At 40.3% G+C, this 17,185-nt stretch overlaps 1 protein-coding gene across 1 annotated transcript in view; it reads left to right on the top strand.

Moving 5' to 3' along the window:
- Positions 1–17,185, top strand: part of CACNG6 (calcium voltage-gated channel auxiliary subunit gamma 6) — a 202,837-nt gene that overhangs the window by 147,124 nt on the left and 38,528 nt on the right. The window contains exon 2 of the mRNA XM_073602733.1: positions 14,449–14,523. Within this exon, the coding sequence (XP_073458834.1) occupies positions 14,449–14,523 (75 nt within the window). The remainder of the gene's footprint in view (positions 1–14,448; positions 14,524–17,185) is intronic.

Below are 17,185 nucleotides of genomic sequence, written 5' to 3'. Positions count from 1 at the left end.
TGGGGGGGCCGCAGCGCGCCCCCCTCCCCCAAGGCACCACCCCCCATGTTGAGGGCATGCGGCCTGGTACGGTTCAGGGGGGGGCGCTCGCTCGTCCCCACCCCCATTCCTGTCCGGCCGGGCTGCGTGCTCGGATAAGGGTCTGGTATGGATTGGGGGCGACCCCCCACGCCGTTTTTTCGGCGTAGGGGGTTCCCCTCAAGGTCCATACCAGACCCAAGGGCCTGGTATGCCTCTGGAGGGGGAACCCATGCCGGTTTTTTATTTAAAATTTGGCGCGGAGTTCCCCCCTAAAGATTCATACCAAACACAGTGCCGGCATTGGCGGGGATCCAAGTCGGATCCCCGTTCATTGAAAGTCGGACACATGCCGGCTTCATGTCGCAGGGCAAAGTCGGATCCAAAGTAGGACGGCTGTCGTGTCGCACCAGTGTGAACCCAGCCTTACAGTCACTGCTCTCCTCTCTAAGTAGACCAAGAACTGAGCAAATGGTCATGTGATCTCTCAGTCTTAGAGCTGACCTGTGACAGCTGCAGCATCACACTGATTATGGAGCATAGAGTTGAGTATTTGTGTTTTTTCTTTCATTAACCCTATACAGGTATACCCCACTTTTAAGTACACAATGGGGTTTATTTACTAAAGCTGGAAAGCGCAAAATAAGGCTCACTTCTGCATAGAAACCAATGTGCTTCCAGGTTTTATTACAAAAGCTTAATTGAACAAGCTGGGGTTAGAAGCTCATTGGTTTCTATGCAGAAGTGAGCCTGATTTTGCACTTACATCATTTGGCTAAGGTGGAACTAAATGTATTTTCGGTTTCGGCACCAAAATTTCCATTTGGTGCACCTCTAGTAACTGCAGATCAGACTAGTAACTGCTGTTATGGATAGAAGGGTTTGGTTCTCTTTTAATGTGTAATTAAATTGCCTGCAGGTCCCCAGAGCTCTTGTAAAAGGGTGCAAGTATGCACAGTATATTTGCACATTATGGAAGATTTACCCTCCATTTTTTCCTTCTTTTAGTGATGTAATGTCCACACACCCCCTTGTTGCTCCATATGCACCCTCTGACATCTTGTCTATGTCTTCATCTGGGTCCAGCAGCTTCTAAATCTGCCATTGGGATGCTACTTATGAGGTAACTCCTGTAGATTAGCACTGAAGTTGCATCATCTCACCCCCAGTTACATTCTCTGCATCTTACAGATCCCAGGAATGGACTGGCAGTGTACATAGCACTGCACATACACCACAGGAAGTATACACTATTTAAAAAATAGCATTTTTTTTTTTTTTTTTGCAGAAGTGTCTTGTAATTTCAGTTGTCTTTTGTAGGGCTTTAAATGTTCAAATGTAGATGAAGGAGTGTTTTAAAATTTGTTACCACAATGTTGATTTCTTATTGAAAGTAAGGGAATGCAGATTCTGGATGAATATTGTGGAATGATGCAATTTATACATGGGAAACCAAGGCCCTAGACGAGTACCCAAAGCAGTTATTGGTTTGTATCATTCAAATGATTGTGATACAAGAGGTGATAAAACTCACAAAGATGTCCGTAAAGTGCTATAAATGACACTGAAAAATGTGGCTGATTTATTATGGTTCTCTGCTGACTTTCTAGAGATGGACTGTTTGGAAATAAACCTGGACTGGCAAGGCTCCAGGAAAATGGCATCACTATGGATGCAGAGCTAAGTTATACCTCCTGTCACAATAGGAGTTGTTAGAAATGTTCCATTGCTCTAAAAATATCATAAAGAGACCACCAAATAAATACCACAAATGTATGGAGGTGGGGCAGGCCATGAGTAATTCTGGGTCACACTTTTCATGTCCACAAAAGATTAGCCAGTGGCAATTGTCCAACAATCACTAAACATTTAACACACATACAGGATGATGATAAAACATTCTAAACATCCTGTTTTTTATTTTTACAGGAGTGCTTTGTAAGATATTTCTTTCATCTGTAAAGAAACCAAGGCTCCACTATATGAGGTTAATCATACGTCACAATTACTCTTTGTAGATTATCTGAAGATGCAGCTGGCATTACGTACATTGTGATGAGGCTTACACAGTCACTAAACAAAGAAAACATGAGATATGAAACTACATTAAAGATTAAAGTTAAATCTTTGCAGCTACAATGGATACAAACATAGATATACAAATAGATGTGGTCAATGTATTCGGCAATTCACAAATCATCTGCTTTGAATGCTAATCCACCTGGCTCCACCATAAACCTGATGAAAACAGGAGCTACAAAATGTGTGTCCGCTTTAGAGTCGGAGATAATGAGATCAGAGAGTGTGAAATACATCATAGGCAGTGACTGACAAGATGCTTCATTATTCATGGTGTTCTGCCACATGGTAAGCCTGAAGTTATCACAAAATAGATCATATAAGAGTATAGCTGAACTCCATGCAAGTGGTGAATAAGCCTCCTGTGACTTTCCATTTGTTCGCACTATTGTCACTAAGATCAGCTGTAATGTCTTTTTATTTCTAAATTCTTTTGCATTCACTTGGTCATGTATTATCTGATAGGAAATAATTCAAATTCACTGATTTACAGGATTCCAAAAACCTTCTCCTGTGCTCTTCCTGCCTTCCTGATGCTCCTTCTTCTTTACAAAGATATTTTTTTAACAGTACTGGAGCTTCTTCATTTAATTCACCCTGTACCCAGGTCGTGAAGTATTGCTGAAAACTCGTTTTAACTTGTTGTTGTGGAAATTAGGTACTGGACCATAGCAGTTTACAGATAGAAAGAGAGCAAGATGCTGTCCAGTGGAAAACTATTACATCATTTTTATTAAACTGAATTTTTTTGTTCCCCCAAAAAATTAAGATTTTGGTATCTTCATGATTTTTTTAAGATATGGGTACCTCCAATGGTTCCATCCCAAACACGTTTGCTAAATCAGTCACTGTAGGGAATCTGTAATTTTATTAGTATGCAAATATTGACTTTTATGTCAAAGGCTACAGTTTTCCATCTTTTTGATCCAGGGAATATCTGATTGCCTCTCGGGGTATCAGGAAGGAATTTTTTCCCCCCGCTGGAACAAATTTTATCATGCTTTTCTGGGTTTTTTGTCTTCCTCTGTGGATATAGGATTGTGTATATGGGATTGTATGTTTATTCTTTTTTGTTTTTTTTTCCTTGGTTGAACTAGATGGACTTGTGTCTTTTTTCAACCTATGTAACTATTCATCCTTGGCCTCGCGGTCTGCCTCCTGACATACTGTAGCTCTCCTGCCTCGCTTGCTCCACCCCAGAAAGTCCCAGATACACATAACAAGTAGTAGTACACAAGGATCAGGACCATGCTTGCAAAAAGCATGTATGTATAACTGCGCTGACCTCATCTTCCCTGGCTGCTCTGAGTTCATTCATAGATACAACAAATCGGCGGGTCTGTGATTTCTTCAATGAAACTGACAAATTGGACCCACCAATGTGATTCTCAGGGAAAGATGATAGTACCTTACTTGTAAATATGTGGACAAGGGTGGTGCATAGAGAACTCATTTTGACAAAGAATAATGCATGGGGTGTGCTTTTGCTAGAACAATTATTTGATATGTGGGAACAGTTTTCCTGAATACTGTGAACTAAAAGGGCTTTAGCCAATTTTTTCTTTGGTTTGAATCAGCGTGGGAAAAAAAAAGTTAGAACCCCTGTCAGACTGTTGTTTCTGTCTGTGTTCTAATTGGAGACTTCTCCCCTTGCATCATATATCATTGACTACACAGGAAGAAAAGAGGATCTCCCAAGAGGAATCGAGAAGGTAACAAAAACCTGGCGGGAGTTCTAACTCTTTCCGTTCTGTCCAAAACTATAATGCCGCGTACACACGGGCGGACTTTTCGACCGTACCGGTCCGACGGCCTTTCGACGAACTTTTGAACTAACAGACTTGCCTACACATGATCACACCAAAGTCCGACTGATTTGTACGTGATGACGTACGACCGGACTAAAATAAGGAAGTTGATAGCCAGTAGCCAATAGTTGCCCTAGCGTGGGTTTTCGTCCGTCGGACTAGCATACAGACGAGCGGATTTTTTCGACCGGACTCGAGTCTGTCGGAAAGATTTGAAGCATGTTTCAAATCTAAAGTCCATCAGATTTTCGACTGGAAAAGTCTGCTGAAGGTCTGATGAAGCCCACACACGATCGGATTGTCCTCCGGACTCGGTCCGTCGGACCAGTCCGGTTGAAAAGTTTGCTCGCGTGAATGAGGCATAAGAAAAAAATATTGGCTGGAGTTTACCTTACTGGGCATTAACTTACTGATTAAATACTGCACAACTGACAGAGCTATGAAAACATCACTTGCTGCTTTTCCATGTTACCTATAATGTTAAATGGACTGTAGTGTGTTTCTGCAAAACTGAAAATGCACTAAAAAATGCATAGGTGTGAACCAGGCCTAAAAGTAGATGAAAACACCAATTTCAGCTGTATCTGTTTGACATTGGCAATCCACTGACACAGTAGGTAATTTGGATGAGCTTTTATCAAAGCCTATATTTAATGGTTCACTTATCTCTAATTTCCATATTTACTGTAGTTGTCTTTGAAATTATAACTAGCACCTGTTTAAAAAATACGTATATCAGGACTTTTTTTTCAGTAATATGCAGTATCTCACAAAAATGAGTACACCCCTCACATTTGTGTAAATATTTTATTATAGCTCTTCATGTGACAATACTGAAGAAATTACACTTTGCTATAATGTAAGGTAGTGAGTGTACAGCTTGTATAAGGGCCCTTTCACACTGGTGTGGGGGCGGCGTCGGCGGTAAAGCGCCGCTATTGTAAGCGGCGCTTTACCGTCGGTATTCGGCCACTAGCAGGGCTCCTTAATCTCTCCGAAGATGCTGCTAGCAGGACTTTTTTTACCGTCCTGCTAGCGCACTTCTCCAGTGTGAAAGCCCTTGGGGCTTTTATACTGGAGACAAAACAGCTATTATTAGCGCAATAGCACCTGCAAACCGCCCCAGTATGAAAGGGCCCTAACAGTGTAAATTTGCTGTCCCCTCAAAATAACTCAACACACAGCCATTAATGTCTAAACCACTGGCAACAAAAGTGAGTACACCCCTAAGTTAAAATGTCCAAATTGGGCCCAAAGTGTTAATATTTTGTGTGGCCACCATTATTTTCCAGCACTGCCTTAACCCTCTTGGGCATGAAGTTCTCCAGAGCTTCACAGGTTGCCACTAGCATCCTCTTTCACTCCTCCATGACGACATCAGGGAGCAGGTGGATGTTAAAGACCTTGCATTTCTCCACCTTCCGTGGGTTGCCCCACAGATGCTCAATAGGGTTTAGGTCTAGAGACATGCTTGGCCAGTCCATCACTTTTACCCTCAGCTTCTTTAGCAAGGCAGTGGTCATCTTGGAGGTGTGTTTGGGGTCGTTCTCATGTTGGAATACTGCCCTGCGGCCCAGTCTCAGAAGGGAGGGGATCATGCTCTGCTTCAGTATGTCACAGTACATGTTGGCATTCTTGATTCCCTCAATGAACTGTAGCTCCCAGTGCCAACAGCACTCATGCTGCCCCAGACCATGACACTCCCACCAATATGCTTGACAGTGGGTAAGGTACTCCTCACCTGGTTGCAGCCACACAAGCTTGACACCATCTGAACCAAATAAATGTATCTTAGTCTCATCAGACCAAAGAACATGGTTCCAGTAATCCATGTCCTTAGTTTGCTTGTCTTCAGCAAACTGTTTGTGGACTTTCTTGTGCATCCTCTTTAAAAGAGGCTTCCTTCTGGGATGACAGCCATGCAGACCAATTTTATGCAATGTGCATGCGTATGGTCTGAGCAATGACAGGCTGACCCCCCACCCCTTCAACCTCTGCAGCAATGCTGGCAGCACTCATACGTCTATTTCCCAAAGACAACCTCTGGATATGACGCTGAGCACGTGCACTCAACTTTTTTGGTTGACCTTGGCGAGGCCTGTCCTGAGTGGAACCTGTCCTTTTAAACCACTGTATGGTCTTGGCCACTGTGCTGCAGCTCAGTTTCAGGGTCTTGGCAATCTTGTTATAGCCTAGGCCATCTTTATGTAGAGCAACAATTATTTTTTTCAGATCCTCAGAGAGTTCTTTGCCATGAGGTGCCATGTTAAACTTTCAGTGACCAGTATGAGAGAGAGAGCTATAGCACCAAATTTAACACACCTGCTCCCCATTCACACCTTGTAACACTAACTAGTCACATGACACCGGGGAGGGAAGTTATCTTGAGGGGACAGTGAATTTACACTGTTATACAAGCTGTACACTCACTACTTTACATTGTAGCAAAGTGTCATTTCTTCAATGTTGTCACATAAAAAGATTTAATAAAATATTTACAAAAATGTGAGGGAAGTACTCACTTGTGTGAGATATTGTATATTCACATTTTATTTTTGCCTTGTTGCAAAGAGTAAAAAGCCTGAAAAAAGAAGAAGATTCACCTGACCAGTGGGTGGTGAGTCAGATATTCTCTTCAAGAGATACCAGAGCCACTGCTATCAGACACTTCTGGGTCAGTTGGATAGAATGTCCCCTGCCGCCCACTGTGGTTCCTCCCACTGGCTCCCAATGTCACTACCGTGGTACCAGTATCTCTTAATAAAACCAGGATTTAACTTACCAACTGCCAGACAAGTAAGTACAGTATCAATTTTGTTTTCAAGATGATCAGTTTTTAAATTTTTGCAACAAGGCAACAGGGTCACATAAAACCTGATTTGCTAGTGAATGATACCTTAATGGTATCCACACTTTAGTTGGCTCATTATATTGCATTTGTTGCCATAACTGGTCAATGTAAAGCATCGTACACAATGAGAATATCGGATGAATGATCATCTGGTTCTTTTTGCATGCTAGTATCAATAGATTACTATAGTTATGAAAATTCTTGTACAACGGAAGTGATGTAATGTGTTGTATTGTAATGTATTCTTTTGTTTTCGAGCATGCGCGGTATTGGTCTTCCGATTTTTTCCGGACGCATACTGTACTTTAATGAAAATTGTTCATTCTGGTATCGTACAAGAAAACATTTCTTGTTTTGTCCCGTTGCATAATTTCACAATAACTGTCATTATCGGCTCTCAAAAGCTGTGTACTAACGATCAGATTATAGTACGATAGCTTCTAAAGTGTGTACTAGGCATAAGGGGATACTATTCAAGCAATATGAAGTATTGTTTAAGCTTAGAGATTGCCTCCTTTTCTCCTTGTATTGCATGTGTCATTGGAATCAGTTAGGAGAAATAGGTCATACCAGACCTGATATCATTCTCAGTAGATAAATGTTTTGCCTTTTCTTTTGTCCTTGCACAATCTAGAAAATCAGCAGTGCCAGATTATATGGATTTGTCCCTTCATGTATACTGCCAATTCTACTAAAGTTAAAGCTACCCAATCCCTATCCTAAAGTGAACAGTTACTAACAGAAACATGGAGGTTGCCATTGGTAATCTTTCTAAAAATGCTAGTTGCCTGGCTCCATCCTATTCTAAACCACTGGCTTTATTACTTTCTGAGTTACTGACCTAGAACATGTGCACAGATCGGGAAAGTCAATGAAAAATTTGAACTCATCTGCATACTTGTATCCCAAAGTAGTGAAGCCAGCATTAGGCCAGCATAACAGCAAGGGAACCAGTGTATTCGGGATGAGAAGTCAGCAATGTCAGCGTTCATGTGTCTTTTAGTAGCTGACATAACACATTATAAGCCACATAATTGCTATAGAAAATGAGGGCTGAGGAGGCAGGGATGACATGCTAACACAGGGAGCCCAAGCACCAGTCTTCTGTGTGGCCTGGACGTGAATTCAGTATAGTTTGCTAACTCTTAAAGTAACACTGCTACAAGAAAAGAATGGGGGGCTGCTATTTTTGGGCCTGTTTAACAATTCTTTTTTTTTTTCTAAACAATAAGCTTTTATTAGTGCTTAAAGATAACATTAGTACAATCATATTAACAATTATACATAGATTTCATATGACAATGAATAATTGACTTCAATGGTAGAGTATTAACTTGTAAGACCACCAGGGTGGTTTCGTAACCAGCCTATTCTTACAATAATGACTTATTTGGAAATAATCTAGCTTTGTATAGAAAAAATCTGTTATTTATTCTAGAAAGGAGAGTAAATTTGTGGACCCTTAAGAGGTGTCCTCAGTTATATGTATAGTAATAGAGATGAAGAGTAGAAAGAAGGAAAGAAAAATAAAATAAAAAGAAGAAAAATACTGGTAATTCGTTTTTATATGTATTTTTTTAAATATATAAAATAGTATACAAAGTTTATCTCTGTGTGAAAGTTGTAAAAGAATCAGAATATTTAAAAATAATCCACGGTTGCCATATTTTATTGACATTTTCTATATTCCTTTGTGTTGTTGCCCTAATCTCTTCCATTCCTTTAAGTATTTCTTCCAGCTATTCTTTAATTGTAAGAGCGGCGGTGCTTCTCCAGTGTCTTGGTATCACTGTTTTGGCTGATGTGATTAAGAATCTGGTCAAAGAGTTTTTATACTTTCTTAGGGAGCAATTGGTGGTATTTATGAGGCAGCAAGCATCGTCTCAATGAATTTTCGTTTTTGTAATATGTTTTATGATCTTGGTTACTTGGCTCCAAAAGGGTTTAATCAGATCACATTCCCACCAGATGTGGTATAAGGTGCTTTCTTCTCGGTTGCAGCGCCAGCAATCCCCAAGTATTGTTGAAAACCACTTGTCTATTTTATTTGGTGTGTTGTACCAATTTGTTAAAATTTTAAATGATGTTTCTTGCAATCTTACACTGATTGCACATTTGTGTGCAAACACACATGCTTGTAGCCATTGATCTTTTGTAAAGGATTTATTTAGGGTTGATTCCCAGAATGTTTTGTGTCTATTAGGTTCCTGTAGATCGCTGGACTGCAACCAAGTATATGTTAAGGAGATATTCTTAGTAGTTGTAGTGGCTGAAAGGCATATAGTTTCGAAAGGTGTTTGTTTTGAAAATTGCCTGGCTGTTGTCTACATTGAATACTTTTGAGTCACAGACCTGAAACAGGCATGCTGCAAAAGAGTGTCAGAAAAAAGGCAGATTTTCTTAACAAAATTATATATTATAAAGTATACAGTATATTCTCTATATACTCTGTCTCTATCAGAATTGACACCAAAGCATCAACATGACAGGCAGTGATCTTTCTCAAAGAAGAGGTCAGCAATGGTCTGCATATTTTCTCATGACAGAGTCATTTGGAGTGCAGTAGCTTATATCAGCAAATTAGAATCTATCATGTTGTGATTTGACTTCAGCAGAGTGATTAATTCATATTAGTTGCACTTAGCACACTTTTTTAATAAGGGCAATGATTTTATACCTGACTCCTTTCTATAAATCACAAGGCTCATTCACTACCTTTCAGCTTTTTCTCTGCTGTTTACTCATCGTTTCTAAGGACTACATATCCCATGGTACCTCGCTGCCTACAAGCTCTGATTCCTGTACTGACTTCACATCCTGAAACTCCTCCTCTCAGCACCTCTGTACTTCAGAAGGCAGGCTCTATGAAATGTGTAACACAGCAGTCCCTACTCACAGGACATAGTGAATTTGTGTCACAGAATACAAGGAGGTAAATGTGTGGGGATATTTACAAAGCACATTTGCAAACTTTGAGATTGTTCGGCTTAATAGAAGTAATTGAAATACAATGTACAAATAAATATATGATTTTAAATTTTGACCATAGCTACAGCTTAAACATAGCTTTTTGAAAAACTAACATTACACAGTTCTCCTGACATGTTATAGAAGTATCACATGACTATATTGTCCTTTTATGTATAGAAAAGTAAAAAACACCCCCAAATGCTGAAAGGCATAGAGGTCGGTGTCAACCCCATGGTGTAGTATTCTAGTTGGGAAAACCAGCCTATGTGCCAAGGGTTCTGGGCTGATATATCTAGGCAGAGAGAACTATGCTTCCTATTTTTACTTTGGGGAAACAAAGTTCTTTAATCAAATAAAACAAACTTTCTAGTGCGACAATGCACCCTAATAAAATCGATGTCCTTTTTTTCCCACAAATTGGAGGTATTTGAGCACCTCTGCGTTTTTTTTATTTTTTGAACTGTAAACAAAAAAAACGTCAATTTTGAAAAAAAACAAACAATATTTTTTACTTTCTGCTATAAAACATATTCAATAAAAAATTGAAAAAATCTAATTTCTTCATAAATTTAGGCCAATGTGTATGCTCAGCCGCTTGATTTCTACAGGCGATGGGAGGGGACGTTTCCCGCTTCCTGCCGCCCTCCGTTGCTTCTGCCGGCTCGCCCGTGTGATTGGGGAGCCATAGAAAGAATCTGCCAAGGGTAGAAGTTCACCATAGAGAATGCTGCAAACCAGATGGTCCCCGGCAGTCTCTATGACCTTCGGAGGCCGGGCGCGAGGTTATGACATCATGTTTGGACCTTGCAGTTGTAAACACTGCAGTGTATTCAGCTGGAAAGGCTCAGAATTTTTTTTGTTTTTTTTTATCTCAGACTTTCCAGGCTAGAGGAGATATGTGGGGTCTTCTGGACCCCAGTGTATTCAGCTAGAAAGGCTCAGAATTTTTTTTTTTGTTTTTTTTTATCTCAGACTTTCCAGGCTTCAGGAGACATGTGGGGTCTTCTGGACCCCACATCTCTCTGTAAAGATGACCTGTCATGTCCTATTACTATTACAAGGGATGTTTACATCTCTTGTAATAGGAATGAAAGTGATTAAAAAAAGAAGAAATTAAAGGGAAAGTGTAAAAAAAAAAAAAAAAAAAAAAAAAAATTAAAGCGACCCCGCCCCTGCATGCTCACACGCAGAAGCGAACGCATAAGTACGTCGCGCCCACATATGTTAAAGGCATTCAAACCATGTGAGGTATCACTGCAAATGTTAGAGTGAAAGCAACAATTCTAGCCCAAGACCTCCTCTGTAACTCTAAACAGGTAACCTATAAAAAAATTTAAAGCGTCGCCTATGGAGAGCTTTAAGTACCGAAGTTTGGCGCCATTCCACAAGTGCGCGAAACTTTGAAGAGTGACATGTTAGGTATCTATTTACTCAGCGTAACATCATCTTTTACATTATACAAAACAATTGGGCTAACTTTAGCGCTTTTTTTATTCATGAAACTGTTTTTTTTTTCCAAAAAAAAGCATTTGAAAAATACTGGGTGACATAAAAATTTGCAATGACTGCCATTTTATTCCCTAGAGTCTCCACTAAAAAAATATATATAAAGTTTGGGGGTTCTGAGTGATTTTCTTGCAAAAAAAATATGATTTTTACATGTAGGAGAGGAGTGCCAGAATTGGCCCGGTATAGAAGTGATATTGGAAAAATTGGTACTGGACTTTATAGGCACTGAGATACACAAATTTAAAGATAAAAATATTGTTTATTACAAATTGATTAAAAAAAGAAAAAACAGACAGACACTAATTAAAAACTCTGCAAAGTAGAAATTGCCTATGGGCTAATACACCACACAACCCATACACTAAGGAGTAAAGCCCTGAAAATTCTTGACAATGTCCTTTGTGGAGGCACCAATTAATGTTCTATAAGGCTTGGTGTGAGTTGATGATATGGTGCAGTAGCTCCATCCTCACCATTACCATGCTGAGCAATCTCTGGAGCAACGGATGTTGTTAGGCAGTTGTACACTTATGACCATGGTACACTGTTAACTCCTTTTTCTGCAGTTTTTGAGGAAGACCTTTCTCTAGATGTTTTAAAGCTCTGACTGTCGTACAGGATCTTGAGGCTGTTGACATGCCCCTACTCAACCCAGTCTGCTATACTCTGTTATTTCTAAAACCATTGCTGAACTGGGGTTCAACATTGTTTCTATCTATATGGACCAGTTATACAATTGATGACATGTGTCTGCAATATCCGTCGTACCTTGGACACTTACCTATGTTACCCCTGTATGACGTTCATACTAATGTATGCTTAAGCTCCTGAAGAAGCATATAATTATGCGAGCAACATGTAGAGCCGAGCTACTGCATACTATGATCAACTCACACAACTGATAGAACATTAATTGGAGCCTCCACAAAGGACATCGTCAAGAATTTTCTGGGCTTCACTTCTTAGTGTATGGGTTATGTGGTGTATTAGCCCATAGGCAATTTCTACTTTGCAATTAGTGTCCGCCTGTTTTTTCTTTTTTAATCAATTTGTAATAAACAATATTTTTCCTTCACTTAACTTTGTGTATCTCAGTGCCTATAAAGTCCAGTACCAATTTTTCCAATGTTATCTCCAGCTAATGGGACGTGGCACATATATACATCACCTTGGTATCCACAGCACCACTCTGTGGTGATACCTCAAAACCATTTATTCCGGTATGGAAGTGTTTAAGGAAGTAAATGTGTGAGATTCTTCGCTAAGTACATTTACAAACTTCAAGACTGTTCAGAGTAATAGGAGTAGGCTAGAAATAACGGAAATACAATGTAGAAATAAATACATGATTTTACAAGTCATAAGTACTAAGGCCTGAGTGGACTTTAGTTGGGAAATTTGATCACAACATGCCAGAAAAGTGAAAGACTTTGTTTTGTCCTGTGAAATTGGATAGAGAAGGTCATGTTACCGTGCATGATGGTGAGACTGGATGAGGTATTTTCTCCCTCAGGGTAAAATAGGAGGAGGGGAGGTGGAGGAGGGGGAGGAAGCATTAGAGGGTGTCACATACCTGGTAGAGACCAAGATGACGAGATGGCTTCCTTTACACATTCTGTCTAATTCCCTGGAGATAGTGACAGGGTGTAGCAAGATGAGGAGCGGCATGGAAGCTTGCAGAGGGTTCAGATGCAGTAGGAAACCTGAAGACAGTCTGGGGACTTCTGAGACATTGAAGATCATCAGACTGGGTCCGGTGCAGAAAACTGGTACAAAGGTTCGGACACAGGAACATACAGGTGCAGAAAACAGAGACATAGTCAAGATGAACAGCAGTCAGCAATAGCTGGGCAGCAGAAGTACCAATTTGGAAATCCGAAGCATTGTTAAAGTTCAGGCTAAGGTCATTACCAGACAGACAGCAAAAGTAAAGTAGAGACAAAAATCAAGGTCATCAGCAGAAAATCTGGATACAGTGAAATCAGGGCACAGTCCAGGTCAATCACTGGATAACAGAACATGGTTCAGGTCACAGTTCACAGGTCACAGCTGACTACCACTTAACAATTCTCCTCATTTGTTCTACACCAATGCTGGTGGCATGCACACCTACAGGTCTTCTGGCACAGCTGTGCACTTGACCTTCCTTGCAGGAGGTCTATGGGCTTTAAACAGATTAATAAGAGTTGGTTAGAAATGGGGGTAAAAGGAGTGTGGAGCAAAAGTAATCCAACCTTAATTTATGTTAAAGGTATTTTGCTCACTTCCTATTATGACAACCACATAGAAAGTAATAGAAAAAACTCCCCAGTGGAGTACACAGACAGAAATATAACCCTGACAGAGTTTTGCTCCACTAAAAATGTGATTTTATTGCTGTGCGCATCCATTGGAGAGATTTCCCCTAATTTTCTATTTTAGCGAAAAGGGGACAGAAAATCACAGGGGATCCTCCAAATAATGATAATACATCAATAAAAAAAACATTGGTGGTTCTTACACTCTCCCGATCTAAAACAAAAAAAAAAAAAACAATAAAAAATGTATTCTTATATATTGATGATTTTAATTTTAATAAAACATGAACAGAGTACAGAATTATCATTCTAAATACTAACACCAATTACAATTAAAAGTTGGTTTTGTAGCAGAAATACTTTTATTGTTATTATCTTGATTTATGTAATGCACTGAGCTCAGTGCAGGAGCAATGGTATGTGGGACGCACACCATCCGCACTGTATCTTCCATGGATACATATCAATTAGAAATATCTAAGTGCCTATGTGACCTTCCATAACTAGAGGGTCCACACTCTGGGCTGGGTAAGAGTACATCCTGATTTTTCTGTTGGTGATTTCACAAGGTGGAGGATTCCCCTTCGGATCTGTTTGCACAAGCACTCTTTGACTGATGTCTCTTGTCTACTTATTTACATCTTTTTCTTCATTCAGCCCTTGTTGCTGGACGGACTTTTATGATTATTTTTTGGACTATTTGTGTTTTTGATATCCATTGAGCGCAACTTTTTTTTTCATCTTTACTGTTTTGTTGTGTTATATCCCACAATATTTGTTGTAGCTTTTTCACATTCTTATTTAAGACAAGCGCAGTATTGTTTTTTTTTTTGCTGTTTTCGATCAACCTATGTAATGCCAGTTGTCTGTTTCTGTGATATTAATCCTTTAATCGTTTTTGTATCTCTTATTGTAGATTCTAATTGCTCATATTTCAAGTTCTTTACTACTGGAGAAAATGCGTATATATTTCAACGTGTTACACACAAAGGTGAGTTCATTTTTGCACCTTTTTCTAGTTCATAGGAGGGTATCCCCTCCAAATAAAATGGGGTCAGTCTTGCTCTTGCTCTCCTGTTGCTGAATACAAACAATTAAATGGGGAAAGTAATTGAAATAAAAACTTTTTGCATTGCCCCTTAACATCTCACAGTTGTTTTTTTCCACAGAAAATCTAAGATGATTGTTCAATCTAGTAACATTTTTTTTTTCTTTGATGTTTTGTTAAAAAAAAACATTGCAGTAAATAAAAAGTAAAAAAAAAACAAAAAACATAGCAATGTGGTGGGGACAGATTTTACCTTGATACCTTTACCAACATTGTATAAATAGTAACATGAACACAATGTTGTTTGTGTGTAAATATATACCTCTGAGGCACTTGGAAAATCCTACCCTCTGTCCCCACCACATTGCTATGGGTGTTTTTTTGTACTTTTGATACTTAAAGTGGAACTAAACCCTCCTATACTTTACAGCCAATGACTGACAGCTCAGCTGAGGGCAAAATCAAAAGTGACAGTTACTATTCACAACTTGCCTTGAATTTAACCACTTCAATACTGGGCACTTATACACCTTCCTGCCCAGACCAATTTTCAGCTTTCAGTGCTGTCGCACTTTGAATGACAATTGCGCGGTCATGCTGCACTGTACCCAAACTAAATTTTTATCATTTAGTTCCCACAAATAGAGCTTTCTTTTGGTGGTATTTGATCACCTCTGGGATTTTTTTTTCTGCTAAACAAATAAAAAAAAGCGCGAAAATTTGGAAAAATTTTTTTTTTGTTTCAGTTACAAAACTTTGTAAATAAGTAAGTTTTCTGCTTCACTGATGGGCACTGATGGGGCTGCACTGACAGGCACTGATAAGGTGGCACTGATGGGCACCTATGAGGTGGCACCAATGAGGTGGCACTGATGAGGTGGCATTGATGTGCACTGATGATGGGCACTAATATGCGGCACTGATGGGGTACTGATAGGCGGCACTAATGGGCACTGATAGGTGGCACTGATATGCGGCACAGATGGCCACGGATAGGCGGCCCCGATTGGGCACTGATAGATGGCACAGATGGGCACTGATAGGTGACACAGATGGGCACTGATAGGTGGCATGGATGGGCACTGATAGGCGGCACGGATGGGCATGGATGGGCATTGATAGGTGGCACTGATGTACTGCAATGTATTGTACTGATGGATGCCACTCAGTGCCAAACAATAATGCCTGCCAATCAGTGATGCCCGTTGTGGGCACTGATTGGCATCCATTGTGGGCACTGATTGGCATTCCTGGTGGTCTAGGGTGGCATACCTGGTTGTAGGCATCCCTGGTGGTCTGGTGGCATCCCTGGTGGTCCAGTGTGGGCATCCTTGGGGGGGGGCTGCGCTGATAATCGATCAGCACAGACCCGCCCTGTCAGAGGAGCAGCCGATCGGCTCTCCTCTACTCGCATCTGACAGAAGAAGAAAAGCTGATCACCGGCTCTTCCTGTTTACATTGTGATCAGCCATGATTGGACATGGCTGATCCCGTGGTAAAGATTCTCCGTCAGAGACTCTTTACCTAGATCGGAGTTGCAGTGTGTCAGACTGACACACTGCTATATTGATCGCTGCGATGTGCGCCCTTGGGGGCGCTCAGTGGCTTAATATCCTGAAGACATCATATGATGTCTGGTCAGGGTATTGAATCCACTTTGCCAACGTCATTTTGCTATATGGCGGGAGGCAAGTGGTTAAAGTGGAACTTTAGTCAGAAAATTAAGTCCTGCTAGATCACTTCATGCTGGCCCCTTTTGTAGGTATAGCTATGTAAAACATAGTGCCTATGCTGTTTAAAATCCAGTAATACACTGTCTCACCCTGTTCTGCACATGCTCAGTTGCTCTCCATTTCTAGGCCTTTTTAGGCACTGCAGAGTTTGTAGAGGCCGATCTGCTGACAGCCTTAATGTGGAATTAAACCCTCTAGGACCGAAATAACTAATCAATTATAAAAATAGTTGTCAACTATTTTCATAATCGATTAATTGGTCAGCCGATTAGTTGGCCTGCATACAGAATGCATTATTTGTTTACATATCAGGAAAAACCGTGCAGCACACATACAGATAAGTACTCCATCCATACATGTCAGTAAGTGCCTGAGAACTTGTGAATGTGAATGTGTGAGGAGCAATGCCTCATGGGACATGTAGTCCTGGGTAGCAAGTGAGTGGTTCTAAAGGTAGAAGTTTTTTTTACCTTGCTATAGGGGGCACTCTATACTATAATTTGCAGCTTGCTATTGGCGCACTCTGAAGGCAAGAGGAGACAGAAGCGTCAGTGGGGGGCCCCAGAAGAGGAGAATCAGGACTGCCCTGTGCAAAATCATTACACAGAGCAGGTAAGCATAACATGTTTGTTTAAAGAAAATCACTTTAAAAAGACTGTGTGCAGGGAAGATCAGCATTGGAACTCAGAGAAGGTGGAGGCTGATAGACTGGAGGTAATAGAAGGCATTACAATTACATTTAAAGTAAACTTTTACCAGTATTGTGCATTATATTTAAAATTATCATATCCATGAAAAGAAAAAAGTATCAGTTTTAGTACTACTTTAATATAAAAGATCTCCCATCCGCCCTTCATATAGCTTCATGTCTG

This window comes from Aquarana catesbeiana, linkage group LG10 (assembly GCF_042186555.1).
Source record: "Aquarana catesbeiana isolate 2022-GZ linkage group LG10, ASM4218655v1, whole genome shotgun sequence".
Classification (NCBI taxonomy): domain Eukaryota; kingdom Metazoa; phylum Chordata; class Amphibia; order Anura; family Ranidae; genus Aquarana; species Aquarana catesbeiana.
The sequence above is the reverse complement of the archived record's forward strand: the minus strand, read 5'-3'. Positions and strand labels throughout refer to the sequence as shown.